Source organism: Drosophila suzukii, chromosome 2L (assembly GCF_043229965.1).
Source record: "Drosophila suzukii chromosome 2L, CBGP_Dsuzu_IsoJpt1.0, whole genome shotgun sequence".
Classification (NCBI taxonomy): Eukaryota; Metazoa; Arthropoda; class Insecta; order Diptera; family Drosophilidae; genus Drosophila; species Drosophila suzukii.
In genome coordinates this window covers 8,345,276-8,361,172 of record NC_092080.1, presented here as the reverse complement: position 1 = coordinate 8,361,172, position 15,897 = coordinate 8,345,276, and the positions used below count along the sequence as shown (strand labels likewise).

The following is a 15,897-nucleotide window of genomic DNA, read 5'->3' as shown; positions in this document are numbered from 1 at the left end:
ATTTCGTTTGGGTGATTCGAAAACTTTTCAGTTCAGAACAAAGTAAATCGAAATGGTTTCTCGTGGTAAATTTTCATGTGTAACTCAAGTTCTGTTGCATTCTGGTGTCAAATAAGTAACCCAAAATTGAGGGAAAATAATGAGGGTGAAACTGTATGGAAACTAAACTTCAATTCTAAAAGTCACACCAACTGTCCCTTTTTTTATAGACCGACAGCTATTCTTAAAATTTTAACTTTATACTTTATGCCGAAAAATTTGTACGATTTCTTCTTCATCGATACCTCGTCTCTATATATATTTAATTAATTTTAATTTATCTGCTAAATTTTGTTTGTTTTACCTGAAATTTTGTACTCGTCATTGTTCCAAAAGTTTTTTGTATGTCGTCAAGTGTGACCTTATACACAATAAACTAAATTCGAAAACCAAACTGAGGGATTACAAAATAAAAAACAATTAAAATACGCACATACATTAAATATAATTTGTACTTGCTTCGATTTATCGTGATAGACAAATTTACAACAACTTGATTTACACATTGAGGGGGGAGACGTGGGGAATGCTCTATATATGGGGGGATATATATAGCCGTATCGCTAATTTCATTAAGCATTTCATATTCATTTTCAAATTTCGCATTGAACTGAACTGTAAAGTCGCTTAGGCCTAAACACATTATATTTCTTTTAAATTACTTTCGATAGTCGTAAACTTTAGTATACATATTTTCGTTACATTTATATTTTTTGGGGGGCAGTGGGGTCGGGGCATAATCAATTCGAGTCCAAAACGTGGTCAGTACTGTAGGGGTAAGAATTTTGTTTTGTGTTAAATTTGGTTAACCAATAAAATTTGCCAATTAGAGATGTTTTGTGTTTTTTTTTTTTCTGGGGTTTAACATTTATTTAGTTGCATTTTGTTTTTAGCATTTACGTGTTTATATATTATAAATTTAGATTTATCATATAATTGTTACAAATTAGAAAAATTGTGTAAACAAGCCAATTTGTTGCGATCGAACAGAACATGTTACAAATTATACAAAAATATATATTACATTCTTTTGGCTCTTAAAATTAATCTGGGGTCGGTGCATGCAGTTTATCGCTTTTCTCCATTTATTATTTTATAGTTATTTGAAATAACTTAGGTAAAGTAACATAATAGTGGGGATAGAGGGGTACTTGGTTCTGTTGAAAGTGTCACAAAATTATATCAAAATTGAAAAGTAATCGTAAGTACAATTGGCTTGCTGGGGGGGATTTTTCGTGTTATTTTGCATCTTGACATTTCGCGCTAAATATTAATAGAAAAACAATTACTAACAAAAATATATAACAAAAATTACATCGAGCTCTTACAAAATGTTCGGTGCACTAGTTTTACACATTAAATTGAACTTAAATTTTGTTTTGTACGTGTGCACACTATTATTTGTATCGTTACCATTATTATATTTGTAATCTTGTTTTAGTTTCACTTTTGTTTTATGGATTTTCTTAATATTTAATTTATACAACTCAAGGGTAAGGGTAACTAAAAATTATTGAAAAATTACGAATATACAATACACAATTCTTCTTGATTGATTTATTTTATGTACAATAATTGTTTGATTTCGTGACGTTTCATTTGTCGACGTTATGTGTGCTTTACTGTACGCTCTAAATGCAAAATGGCGACATTTGTGTTTTTTACCTTTAGATTAAGTTAATTACGCTCTCTGGGATTTTTCTTTCGATTTGTTTTGTTTGCAAACATATTTTACAAAGAAATTATTTTACGCCGCTTGTCGAAAAGTTGGGCCTAAAATCTGATTACAGATAAAAGTATTTTTGCTTTTTCCTTTTTTTAAATAAATAGTTATGTTTAATTGATGCACGTACATAGAGATTTGCTAGTGCCTAATATTTGTTATATGTAATTTAAATTTTTTTCTTTAGCCAAAAGTTTAAGCCTAAAATGTTTGTTTTGTAAAGTTTGCTTATTTACGCAAGTTTCTTTTAGAAAATGTTTATCTTCGTTTAGCAAAATGTTTCCATCTCATTTTTTTTAAATTTTATAACCGTTTGGGGTTTGTTTTGAATTTAATTTAGTTTTAATTTTGCTTTGCTCAAAACAAGTATTCTTGCACTGGACTTGGCTCAAGCAAAAGTATACCATTTACTGGGATCGTTTCTTTAATTTTTTTGTGGATTTTTCATTCCTTTTTGGGGTAAATTTTGTAGCCTTAAATAATTTCTTTGTATTTTTGTTTATAGTTAGATTATAAAGAGTTACGTTTGCTTTTCTCGTGTTTTTTTGTTTGGTTTGCCTCATTTAGTTGCTTTGCCGAAATTGATGTATACAAATGATCTTAATCCTGGTTCATATATCGCCTAAATCATCTGCTCTCTACACATACATAGTAAAAGTTTTGGATATTTTCGTATAATTAGAGTTTAGCCAAAGGTATATTCTTGTAATTTTACATTAAATGTTTTTGTTTTATCTGAATTTCGTGGGCTCTGTGTGTTTAGCGCATATTTATGTACATGAAAACATCTAAAAAGAAAATCTGTATTGGATTTATCCATTTTTAAATAAAAAAGATAGTTTTGTGTGTGGATCTGAATGTTTCTAAATGTGTCACCATTTTACAAAAAGAAGAAAATAAAGTGGGGAAGTGAAAAATCTTTATGTTATATCATGCTCATCTCGTTACTGCGCAGTCTATGGCTAATTGAGGTAGTTCAGTTTACTATTGCAGTTCGATCTGGTTTTGGTTTCCCATATTATTGCTATTGTGTGTTCATGTGTGATTGTGTCTTTTACATTTAAAATTAGTCCTCACTAAACATAATTGCTAGCCACTAACTAACCGATAATCGAACTAAGAACTAAAGCTTTCCTTGATAGCATCTTCGATTACAACAAAACATCATTTGTGTTTCTCCTCTCGTCCATTTCTTTTTTTTTGTTTGTTTGTCCCATGCAAACCAAAAATTATAATCGTAATAATAATAATAAAAATAGTGTAAACAAGATTAAAAACACAAAGAGGTAGGTTCTTTCCTGAGGTATATGAGTTCCTGAGTTTGATTAGACTCTAATTGTAAAACGAAACGAATACCGAAACTAACAACTAATTAAAAGTTAAACTAAAAGTAAATATATCAATTAAAATATGGTTAATCTTAATAACCCCTGATTACTAATTATTATATTGTTTGATTGATTCACTGACTGACGGATTGAATTACTGACTGATGGCTTGACCCCGGGCCAAGTCCGTGAATTTGTGCCCCATCAACGTACTTAAAAATAAAATGTAATTCAGACTCCAGCGAACGTTGATGGGGGTGTGCAAAAAACGGACCGGCAACCAGGGGTTAATCTGCATGGGTGTGAAGAGGTAGTTTGGTTTGAATATTGCCAGACTTTAATGGTTTTTAAATATTGCTATTGCTTTTTTCGGTTGCTGCTGCTTCCTTCTCAATTATTTCTGTTCTCCTGCTCAACACGAATGCTAATTAAAATTCGAGTTGTCGTTTCTTGATTAGGACAAATTATTCATAAAACGAAAAAGAACTAAACGAAGAAATAACGCTCTATTCGTTTGCAACTTCAAAACGATATCACAGAACAAACTGGGGGGTCGGGGTGACATTGGTAGTCTGCATCTTCTATTGGGTAGAAAATCTATTTTAACTCGGCTTTGTGTTTTGTGTGTGGGGTGTTTTTTTGTGGTTCAACAGTTAATAAAAGTAGTTTAATATTCAACATTTTGGCTATTTTACGGTTCTATGGATTCTGGATCACACTTTGTGTAGCTATCTTGGATCTCTTCCTTTCTATTGCCTTGCTAACACGGAAAACGTAGAAATTAAGACAGTTTCAATAAGTTTAAAATAAAACCCTTCTTTCTCTCTGTTGGCGAGCCTATTGTGTTCCTACATATGCGCTTAGTAGTTTATGTTTACACAGGTATACATATATATATATATTAGATCTAGGTTTTATCATTATACAACTGAGGCCACACATATATATGCTATGGATATATATGCGGTAATAATAAATGTATTTACAATTCAAGACTTTTGATTGCCTTGGTCCGCCCTTCACATGCTGGCGGACTTTCTCAATATTTTCAATTGCATTTCTCTTAGATTTCCATTCTAGTTTTCTTCTCTTTCGCTTACAACAAAATGGTTTCTTTTTTGTTTAGTATTTTACAGCTTATTCTTTTTTGTGGATTCTGTTTTTATCTTGGGAATTTTTCCCTTGTAGCCATCGAAATTATAAGAGCCGAAAAAAGGAATTTTGAATTTTTGTTGGTTGGATTTTTGGGGAATTTTCTGTTGTACGAAAAATGTTTTCCAAAGGTGTGCCAAAAGTTTGATTTTGAATTTCGTTTTCTTGCTGTAATTATTGCTGTTTGTTTGTTTGTTGTTTTTGTTGTTGCCATCAAGTTTTTGAGAACGTTTTTGAGTGGTTTTTGCTTAATATTTTCGTTTGTTAATTAACATGTTTCACACTTGGCTAGAATTATTCAATTAAAAAATAATTATATTTACTTTACGTTTTCTTTGCTATTTGCTTTTCTCTCTCATCGTTAAATATATTTTTTCTTTGTTTATAAAATTTTACTAGTAGTCATTTAATTATATATTTCTTATAGGCACCCAATTTACCAATTGTTTTTTTTTTTACTTCTTTAGAAACTTCTGAATTTGGAATTGAATTTGAATTTTGTATTTTTTGTAGCCGAAAAGCAGTTGTATGAAATTTTGAGGCCTAAACTTGAAAGAATAAATCATAAAACAATATGAAAAATCACAAAACAAAAATGTTACTCGTTTTTAAAGCAAATCTTTTTCTGTTCTCGAGCACAGATCCCCTGGAATCCTTGGTCGTACCCCGTGGAAAAGGGGTCACATCACTTTTCCCTACTCCTAGCCCAATTTGCCTTTTCGTATTATTAATTTAATAAAATTATTTACAAAAAACTTGGACAAATGGGCAGTCGTTTGGGGAAGTTAGGACCCATCTTAACCGAGTGGGGTGCTCAAGAACCCTCGAATCCTGGCTCCTCCCTAGGTTTTACTCAGCGTTTCTCTTCTATTCTGTATTTTGTTTCTTTTGTTTATACTATTTTATTATTGCAGGTACTTGTGGTTGCGGTTTTGTTGTTGCTATTGTTGCTTTGTAGTTTGTTTGTTGCAGCTATTTGTTTTGCAGTGTTTAATTAATAGTTTTTCACGTTTCATTAAATTCAGTTTTTTTGTTTTTTGTTTTAGCATTATCGTTTCGTTTGATTTGAGGCAACTTGCAGTTTTTGTGACGTTTCTATAGGAAATCAAAAATATATGCGACAATAATCTAATCGATCTAATCGATCTCCTCCCTTCAACACACACGAATAAACAAATTCTCAACGTTTTGTTTTTTGTAATATGCTTGCTACACTTTTTTGGCGGTACCAATCAAAAACGTTCAAACTTTTTGCATTTTACTATTTCATTTAGTTTTAGTTTTTAATTTGTTTTTCATTGTTGCATTGTTGCGAGTGTTTTTTGTTTGTTTGATTAGCACCCTGAAAACGATTTTTCAGCCGGATTGCATTTATTTCAATGTTCTGTTTGCTGCCATATATATTGGTTTTTGGATTTTGTTGCATTTGTCTTGTGTTTTTTGCTGCATTAACTTTGTATTAACATTATTATTGTTGGTGGTGTGGCTTTAAACACAAATTTGTAATGAAAAATCTGCAAAAAGTTGGTCTTCAAATTCTGCCTTCTGTTCGTGTGTGTTCGTCTGTCCTGTCTGATTGTTTGTTTTCTGTGTGTGTTTGGTGTTTTTGTGTGGTAAATCTTATCATATTAGTAATTCTTTGCTTTCAGTTATTATAGTAATCAATTTGCCCGTTTTAGGGACTTGTTTTCTTTTTTTTGTTATATCTTGGTAGGTGGTCTCCGAGGGCAACAGCAGTTGCACCAGTAGTCATATATCATCTTCTTCTTTGCGCGCGTAAATCGTTTTTTGTAAATCACTCATCTTTCACTCTATCATCTTCATCGATTCTTAGCCTAAATCTAAGCAGCTTCTTTGGGGGGCATCCTCTGAGGGGGGCATCTCGTTTCTCCTCATCCTATTGCTCCACATTGACCTTGGGCGTTGAGGTCAGAGTGGGCGTCTCGTTGGGCGGTATGATGTGTGGTGGGCTGGTGGGCGTATTGGGCATGTGATCGTAAATGGCTTCGGCCTGGATATCCGGTTCCGCTTCGGACATGTGCAGACGATCCTCCTCGTCGTCCTCGGACTCCGACAGCACCTCGATCTTGGGCTCCACCACCACAAGTTCGGATCCCGGTTGCGGTTCCGGCGGCTGATCTTCGTCCACTTCCATGGGTCGATCGCTACCATCACTGGCCTCCGCATCACTGCAACCATCACTGGTGGTCCCAGTGGTGTTCGTCGTGGTAGTGGCCGTCGTCGTGGTGGTATTAACCGTCGTGTTCATGGTCGAATCCATGGCCTCGGCCGCCTGTTCCGCCGCCATGGCCGCTCGGATTTGCTGCGTCAGCTCGTGATGCATTCGCTGCTGCTGCTGCTCGTAGGTGAGCGGCGGTTCAGTGCCCTCTGAACCGGCGGCTCCTTCATCCGATCCTGCCCCATCTCCTGTTTCCCCTGCCTCTGCCCCATCTCCTACTCCTCCTCCTGCCCCCGTCGTCGTGGTGGTGCTACTGGTCGTCTCCGCCACCATTGCATCCCGTCGCTGCATGCACTTCTCGAGTGCCATCTTGAGTGATTTACGTTTGCGCTGCTTTGCCGCCTCCTTGTGGGCGTTCATGACTACTGATGCCGCTGCTGTTGCGGCTGCTTCCTATGGGGAATGATTGCTGGCTGCCGCTGTTGCCGCCGCTGCTGCAGAGGCAGCTGCTGCCAGATGGGCAGGAGCAATGGTTGCCCCCGCCGCCAATCCAATTTCCTGCTTATGCTCCCGGGCAATGTGACGCCGCACCGTGTTGTTCCGCGTGAAGGTCCTCTCGCAGAAGGGACACGGCACTCGGATGCCCTGATGTCGCTGCCGGATGTGGGCACGCAGGTTCGTCTCATAGCCGTACAATCGATCGCAGTACAGACACTTCAACTTCTTGCCATCGGCCGTGTTCACGCTGTTCTTGTTGTTCATCTTGGTCGCGTTCCATACGTTCAACATGTCCGCTGGCGCTATGGAGGCAGCCAAATTGCTGGACAGCGTTCCGTCCGCCTTGAGGTTCTCCAGCAGGGCGTTCGGTGTGGTCGACGAGGTGTTCGAGTTCGGCGGCGGTGGCGGTGAGTACTTCAAGTTCTCCAGCTTCACACGCAGGTCCTCGGCTCCATTCTGTTTATAAAGCAATTAAAATAATTATTGGATATTCGAGGAAGTTTCGTTTCAAAGTTTGGTTTAAAACTACTTTAAGTTGTTTAGATTACACTCCCAAAACCTTAATTCGATCAGACCAATAGTTTTGGAGTTATGCTTTTCAGCTCATATAGCCTTTGGTCAAGCTGTTTTCAATATTTTTGTTTTATATTTTGTTTTACTTACTTACATATACCCAAAACGTACCAAATCATGAGTTTAAAATAAGGTTCGGAATATAAAATAAAAATTAGTAAGAGGCACTTGTGTTTTCCGCATAAGTCCTAGGTAACCCTTAACACAACTCACATCTGTGGACTCATCCATAAGCTCGCGGTCGTCATCATTAGCCTCATTTGCACTGCCATTATTGCGCTCCGATTTCACTATGCGATCCAGGCCACTGTTGGCATTACCATTTCCCGCTGTGGTGCTGGGACTGTGGTTTTCGTAGCGACTGGGAAACGATAATGGAGTTAGTTAAGGTACATTCATTATGATTTTAAAGGGTCTTATTTATAGTGCTAGTAAACTCACCTGGACTGTGGCGATGCGCGTTCGGAGTGCATGGTGTCGGCCTCGGTGGGCGCCGTGGAGGAGGCGCTGGACGAGGGTCGGTGGTACGGTGGCTTGTTGATGGGGCTGGGACACTCGGAGGACTTGGAGCCATCTCGCAGCACGGAACCGCGCTGCTCCTGCTCGGAGTATGGGCTACGGACTATGGCCCTCTTGCGCGGAGGTTCGTAGTTGATGGGTCGGTAAATGGGCGGCACATGGGTGTAGCCCATTCCGGATGAGGAACTGCTGCCGCCCGGATGCATCATTGAGTCGCACTCTTGCTTCAGGATGCCGGTGGATCCGCCCAGATGGTGAGCAGCGCCAGCGCCGCTTCCCATGCTAATGGGTCCGTTGTTTCCGCCGCCGCCACCACCACCACTGCCCACACCATTGCCTCCCAGTCCACCACCTCCTCCTCCGTTATTTCCCGCTCCACCTCCACCGCTGTGTGAGCCACCAATGCCGGCCGCCGTTCCGCCGATGATATTGCCACCGGCACTGCCGCATCTATCCACAATATTCGCACTGGCCGCCAGGGTACTCAGACTGCTGGCCGCCGCATTGGCAGCCGCCGCCATTCCTCCGGCAGCGGCCATGCCAGCCAAGCTCAATCCGTTGCCGATGCCCATGCCCGTCATGGAGTTCGCTCCCGACACGCCTCCACCCAGACCGATTCCCACTCCTCCGGGAACGATGCTGCTGTTGCCACCGCTCAGGCTGTTCCTTATGCTCCGCCTGCCCGTCGGCGAGTCCAGCGGCGAAAGGTCGCCCATGTGTTGTTGTGCCTGCTGTGCCGCCAGACGTCCCGTTTCCGTGGACAGACCTTTGACCTGTGTAGAATAGAAGACAGAAAAAGGTTTAAAAATGCTGTAAGATACAAGCTATAGCCCATTATAAGCGAATTTAAGAGAGCACACCCGAATACGGCGAGTTAAAGCCGGATTTGCTAAACTTATTTAAATGCATTACTAACCTGCAAGCTTTCGGCGGACTTGAGGAAACTGTTGAGTGCCTCCTGGGAGACGTGGACCTCGCCCTTGTACATGAACTCCAGGAGAGCGGCCATGTTATCCGGCGTGGTCGCCTCCAGTATGATGACGCATTGACCATTTGTGGGCGTGTTCTCGAACAGATCGGCGAACTTCTTCGAACAGGCCGCCAATATAAGTTTGTGTGCTTTGAATACTGCGCCTGAAAGTTTAGAATACAAAAGAAAATAAAGATTTAATAAGAGATGATAAAATAATATAAAAATATATCTTTAAATTTATTCTAAAATTCCTTCCGCTCATTGTCAGCAAGTACGGTTTGGGATATTCTAAGGCCACTTCCCTTTCCCAAACTTGTTAAGGGTTTTCCGATTAAAGCATCTTGCTTTGGGACACACCACGACGACCCATAAAAGGTTGCCAACAGGTGGCGCCGAAACGCTAACCGAGACCTTGAACTCATAAAAAATCATGTCAAATATATACCGCACATAAACACGTACACGGAGGACAATAAAAGCCGCAGCAAGGAAATGATTTCCTTGCTCTTGACTACACAGACACAAAAGGGAGGAGCTGCTTTTCATCTGCAACTCGCTCTCATTTTCGTATTTTCCTAGGTATGTATGTTGGCTCTGTCTGAGTTATTATTCAACATCAATGTCGTCTTGGTCCTGGGGTCTTGGCAATCTTTTGTATCCTGGCTTGTAGTAGTACTACCTGACACACAAAAACCCACCCGACGTATACGTAATGTTGGAAAATATACAAGGAGGGGGCGGCGAAAATGCCAGCCACTCCGAAAAACTAAGTGTATTTTTATGTGCTCTCTGGTGGTGGTGTGTATGTATATAATCGTTTGGCTACAATTTTTCACGCTTTTCTTGTCTCTCTTTTGGGTTTTCCTTTTTTTTTTTGGGAGTGGGGTGGTGGAAGTCTGAAAGTTATGTCTTTTCTTTTATGGGGCACTTGTTGTGTTAGCTGCGAGCATTACTTAAGCCAAATTGAAACGACACTCGCGCAGCGGTGTTTTGAGATAAATACGGAAAAATAATAGAGCCAAAAAGAGAGAGGAAGGCTAATATTTATCGTCGACATTGTTCATAAATATATTTCAAGTTTGACACTTTGTGACATTTTCTGTAGCAGCTGAAGCGCAAATGCATTAAGTCATTTCCTCACTCAAAATTCATTTTTTTTTCGTCTGGCTTATCGCCTACTGCAGTCTATTTCTATATGAAATTCGACACAATTGTGTCAATTCTTGCCTCAGCGCTCACCAGCCGATAAGAGCTGATAACATACAAATTCAATTCGTGGGGCAAGACAACTGGAAATAACAAAACGACATCAAGGTCAAAATCAAACGCATTGCACGAGCCCCAAAAAAAAAGAAACAATTTTATAATAATTATAAGCACACTCGGAAGTGATTCAGGCAACGCGGCGTATGCGCGATTTGCGTCGTCACTGATTAGCTCTCGCCCAAAATGTATTATATAATCGCTTGATTAATACACCAGACTACGCAAATTGCATTTAACATATGCCACACAAAGCACACTCTCCATATTTTATTTTTTCTGTTTGTTTCTCTCGGCTGAAAAAAACTTTTATTCGTTCTTGCGATTATATATCAGACGTCTATTTTTTGTGCTTTTTTCGCTGGCTGGATTTTCTAACACTTGATACAACAGAAATTGGGTCACAATCACCACAATGGAAAGGCAAAAACAAAAAGAAAAACACATATTGCCATACGAATTCACTTCGATATGCCTGTATGGGCTGGCCTTGATAAAGAAATGACATTATGTGTATACAATATATATACTATAGATATTTTTCGGCTGATTTGCTTGTTTACGTTCTGCGTTTGCGTTCGTTTTTTTTTTTCATTTACCCCGCATTTTGTTTTGATTTTGGGTACTTTTTCGGTTTTTCGCTATTATGCAGTTTGGCAATAACATCGGCTCAAGTACTCGTACTTTCGGTTTTTATGGTCAACAATTAGTGACTATAATCTAATCAATTGAATCATAAAAAGACCACCGCACGTGTTGTTTACTAGGAAAATTCAGCAAACAGTGGAAATATTGGCCTCGTTTCTGTAGCTCTAAATAAATCTGTATAAAATGCATACTTCCTGAATGTGAACATGTGATTTTTTCTAACAAATCAACCCCTTACAATATTGAATTCCTCAAACTCTATATCTTACCCCATTAAAAAACATAGCCCCAGGCAAAGTAAATGTTCATTTGGGTAAAAATGCTCATTTCTCAAGTGCTAAATATGCCCCAAAACCTAAACCAAAAAACTCCACAAATGCATCCTTTTCAATCACCCAAAAAAAATGTTATAAAAAACAAGCAAGCAAAATATCCACATGAATATTAAAAACAATAAAAAACATACGTTATTTGCTTTTGTTTTCGCAGACAGCCAAATATTTAATGCTTCATTGCCAAATGGACAAAAGAGCCGAGCCGAGCCAAATCAAACATAACAAATGCAGAATTTGGATGGACTCCATGGCTAACCCTCCTATCCCCCCAAAGAAATATTAAAAACCACAATTAAAAACAGTCAAAGCAAAGGGTTACAAGAGGGGAGGGGGTAGGGGATGTTGTGTGTGTGTGCTGGGGTGTAACGTTGAAAATTTTAATCAAAAGTAGTACCACTTCGATTGATATGAATGACAACGGGAACTGAGGAACCGGAAGCCAAAAGGGTTTTAGGATTTGTCTAGGTCTCTTTTTTTTTGGGGGGCGAACTGTCTGCGTATGCTCCCCCCATTCGGAACCCCCTTAATAATCCCATCCAGCCCCTGCTATTCCCACTCATTCAATCAATGCAAAACAAAAAAGATATCCATACTTACGCACACATGGCGTATGACCAATGTGCGATAGGAATTTGCCGACAAATCTTGTAAAATTTAAAGCAGGAAACAAGCTGCTAACAGAGTGATATTAGCCCAAGGTTAAGCTACAAAGAAAATAAATAAAATAAAGGAGAGCATAAAATGGTATACATACGCTCTACATAATAATCATAAAAATAAGCCAAGATGCTCCGCCGACACATAAACACCCAAGTAACCGGGCGACGGAAAATATTTAAACCCAAATCAAAAGAGAAAGAAAATAAGGTTAACAAGGGTCCCAAAAACACACATATACTTATATATATACACCAAAAAGGAGCTCCCAAATAACTGACCTCAGTCAAAAGCCCGAATAAATATATACCAAACATACAAATAAAAGTATATATATATATGAAGCTGCTATATAGGTTTGCCCGCATTTATTCGCCATTTAATAAGCCAGCATAAAAACTGTAGTAAAAGGCCGTAAATGAACTACCAGACAGACACAGGCTAGAAAAACAACTGGGGGTTGGATGGGATGGTATATGACGAGTGTATAGGATGGGATGTGGCTGACAGACAAGGACGAGACAAGCCATAAAAGCCACTTCCACTTCGCGTCTCCCATCAAACAAAACCGGCTAAGGCAAAAAGAAATCAATGTCTGATACTCCGGCGCACCGGCTTATTAGCGAAAAAAGAAATAAACATGAGCAGCTGGGAAATAAAAGAAGCCGAGTTCTAGGTAAATAACAATAACTCATCCATTATTGGGGGTTTTCATGTTCATTACAGCAGGGCAGTACTAACTATGGTATATCTTAAATAATCAAAAATATATTGTATAAATATAATTATAAGTAGGGATCTATATTTTTATGGAATATCCTAAGATCTTAGCTTATATGTTTCCTCACTTATACTCGTATTAAAACAAAAAATCCTAAGATCTTAACTAATATGTTTCCTTACTTATACTCGTATTGTAACAAAATATCCTAAGATCTTAAGTAACAAGCAAATATAATTTCCCTATTAATAAATTTCCTAATTTTACTTTGTAGCATGGTATTATCTGTCATTTTTTGGAAAACAATGCATTATTAAGTTCTAGCATTGAAATTAATTCTCATGCTCATCTTTTCTATATGGTTAATCATATCCTTTGCTTTGACTGTTTTTATTCAAATACAAAGGTTCGTCTAATAACCATATCTGATATGTTCACGATCCTTATTATAATAATAGATGTAAAAACTTACCATCGCAGGATAATGTGACATCGGCCAGCAGATCCGATTTGAACAGATTTGAGAATGTTATTGCCAAGTTAGACGAATAACTGTTCCACTTGAGGCAGAACTGCTGCTGTGGATCCATTTTGCCAGCAGTTTTGCGTCCTCCGTCGCTGCGCCTATATCTATACCTCGTTTGTCCCGATCCGTGGCCGTATCGTTAGCTATATCGGTGTTCTTAACTTTCAGGAACCCAATTGTTTGTACGGCGCCAGAACGGCGACAACGACGACGACGTTGTTTACGATTTTTGCCAATGATTTTTGCGTATCGATGTTGATGTTGATGTTTCTGATGCTGCTGCTGATGTTCGTTTTCAGTTGTGCTGCGAATTGATTTGTTTGTTTTCGTGTTGCCAAAATGGAATTTCGTGGAATTTTGTAGCTGCCAGCAGAGCATAAAAGCAATTCGGCCGCTGCAAATCCTTAGCCAAAGGGAATTTTGCAATTGTTTAGTTAATTTCTTGTGTGTCGTTCTCGTTACGTTCGCCGATTTTGTTGCGAATGGTTCCGGTTTTCTAATCACTTCCACATCTATCGTTGCTGATAACTGATTTACTGGCGTTGGCATAGAAATTTAACCAGAAACTGTGAGAGCACCGAATCTCAAAACTGAATCCGAATCCGAACACGCCAAATGCTGCAATGAGAATGAATGAAAAATTATATTGGTATCGATGCGTTTGACAGGGAACCTGAGGGCAAATCCAATGCCTGCTATTCAGTCTTCAAAAAAAATTTACTAAAAAAAACAAAGTCATCTACACGAAGGGGGATGCAGGTTGCAAAAGTCAAATATAGTTTATAAGTATATCCCCCATCCAAGTAGTTCCGAGAAATATGTTTTGCTCTGAACAAACTCAAATTTCAAAGGGCTCTCTCTTGGCCAAAAGCTCAAACTGCAACGCATTTGTGTTGGTAACTCTATCTTTGTGGCCTGCAGCATCATTTCCGACCAATTTATTAGAAATTAATCGAGCATTTAGAAAGAAGCGAAAACAGCCCGGGAGAAAAAAAAGAAGGAGAAAGAAAAAAAATCACAAGATATACGATTCAATTCTGGGAACTCTGGGCTGGCCATCTGAAAAAATGCCGCCGCTTCCAAAGGTTTTTGATGCAACGCGCGAGAACACACAACTTTCTGATTTCTGACTCCACACTTGGACTTTTTTTTTGGACTCGTCTACGGTTTCTACGGTTTCTGAACCTCCCCCCACCACCACCATATTATCCTTTCTCGATTCCTGGAAACTGCAGGTGAGGCTGCCTTTCGTTGCATGGGATGCGTTTGATTTCTTCGAATTTGTTTAATCGTTAGAAAAATGCGGCCCCGCAACTTTTGTGGAAGCTGCCAAAAACCAAAAGCCAGCAGTTCCTTGCTTCTTTTATTTAGCCTTTTTTCTTGACCATCAAAATCAACGGTTTCGTTTCGAGCCAGAGAACCAAAAAAAATACAACTAAAAAGGGAGGAATAAAAAAGATATCGGTAAAAAGCTATTAAGAAATTCCTGGGAAGTTTGCAGTTTTTGAGTACGGCAACTGGAATTCATTTGGAGAGGCAGGGAAAAGGATGCCCTTGGGGATAAGAATGATTTAAAGATTGGGAGAAATTGATCGAGACGATTCACGGTATGTGGAGCAATGCACAAAGCATTGATTAAATGTTGCAGGAGTGGTTCAATTTAATTTATACGATAATACTAGGGTTAACCATAGAGAAATGGTAAAAGGGATGAAAAAATTCATATTCAGATTTCAATAATTGAAAAATATATTTGCTTTTATTTTCAACCATTGTAATAGTAGCAATGCACAAAGCATTGATTAAATGTTTCAGGAGTAGTTTAGTTTATATGATAATACTAAGGCTAACCATATAGGCAAATTTTATTCTATTTTATTTTTAATAATTATAATAATAATTACTTTCTAAAAAGTTTGATATGGTTAATTATCTGCCTCAAATATGTACTCCCCATTCCTACATAAATTAACAACTTTTACCACCTTTGTCATTCGGAATCATCTTTCTGATTCCCTTCCTCCAAACCAACAACCCCAACAACATGCCTTTTACAAATCCTCATGAAAAACTTCTTTATTTCTGCACTTGGATAGCTTCTGAGCTTTGAGCTCAACTGTACTTTAGAAACTTCTCTATAAATCCTAATGCTTCCATTGTTGTTGCTGTTCTCGAAAGGGAATACGCAATGAAATTTACGCAGCTGCATTTGAAATGCTTTTTCAATTACACGAAATGCTCAACTCAACCAACGTGAAAGGAGAATAAAAGCAAAAATCCAAGGCCCAAAAAATAGATCAAAAATAGTATATACCCATCTCATTCTTGTCCATTGAGATACGCATTATATATATGCACATATATCTACTATATACACAAAACGCACCTGAATGGAAGTCTCAAGGCGAAAACATAGCTCAGGTATCTGGTAACCTATCTGCCTCCAAAACAAACAATAACAAAAGCCCGAGATATGTGCGAAATGTACAAGAATAAAAAAAAACAAGGCGTAAATCCTTTTCACAAACACAGATACAGATACATTAGGATATGCGTTCCTGGAACAACGCACACACAAATGAAATAAAAGCAGCTTTTTTTTGTGCTCCTTTAGAGTTGTCTTTGTGTTGGACAGGAAGAAGCAGTGGTATATAGGGTACCTGGATCTAGAACTTATAACCTGAGGGGAGGTTCTTGTTCAGTCAAAAATAGCAACGCACTTTAAACAACAAAAAAAGAGGGAATTGCGGAACAAAAGATATT

At 38.4% G+C, this 15,897-nt stretch overlaps 1 protein-coding gene across 1 annotated transcript in view; it reads right to left on the bottom strand.

Moving 5' to 3' along the window:
• Nucleotides 1-1,448: 1,448 nt before the first annotated feature.
• The window catches only part of chinmo (Chronologically inappropriate morphogenesis), a 51,254-nt gene continuing 36,805 nt past the window's right edge, over nucleotides 1,449-15,897 (bottom strand). Inside the window, 5 exon segments of the mRNA XM_036815309.3 lie at nucleotides 1,449-7,375; nucleotides 7,706-7,853; nucleotides 7,934-8,784; nucleotides 8,928-9,145; nucleotides 13,081-13,752. Of these exon segments, the coding sequence (XP_036671204.2) occupies nucleotides 6,140-7,375; nucleotides 7,706-7,853; nucleotides 7,934-8,784; nucleotides 8,928-9,145; nucleotides 13,081-13,198 (2,571 nt within the window). The 5' untranslated portion in view covers nucleotides 13,199-13,752 and the 3' untranslated portion in view covers nucleotides 1,449-6,139.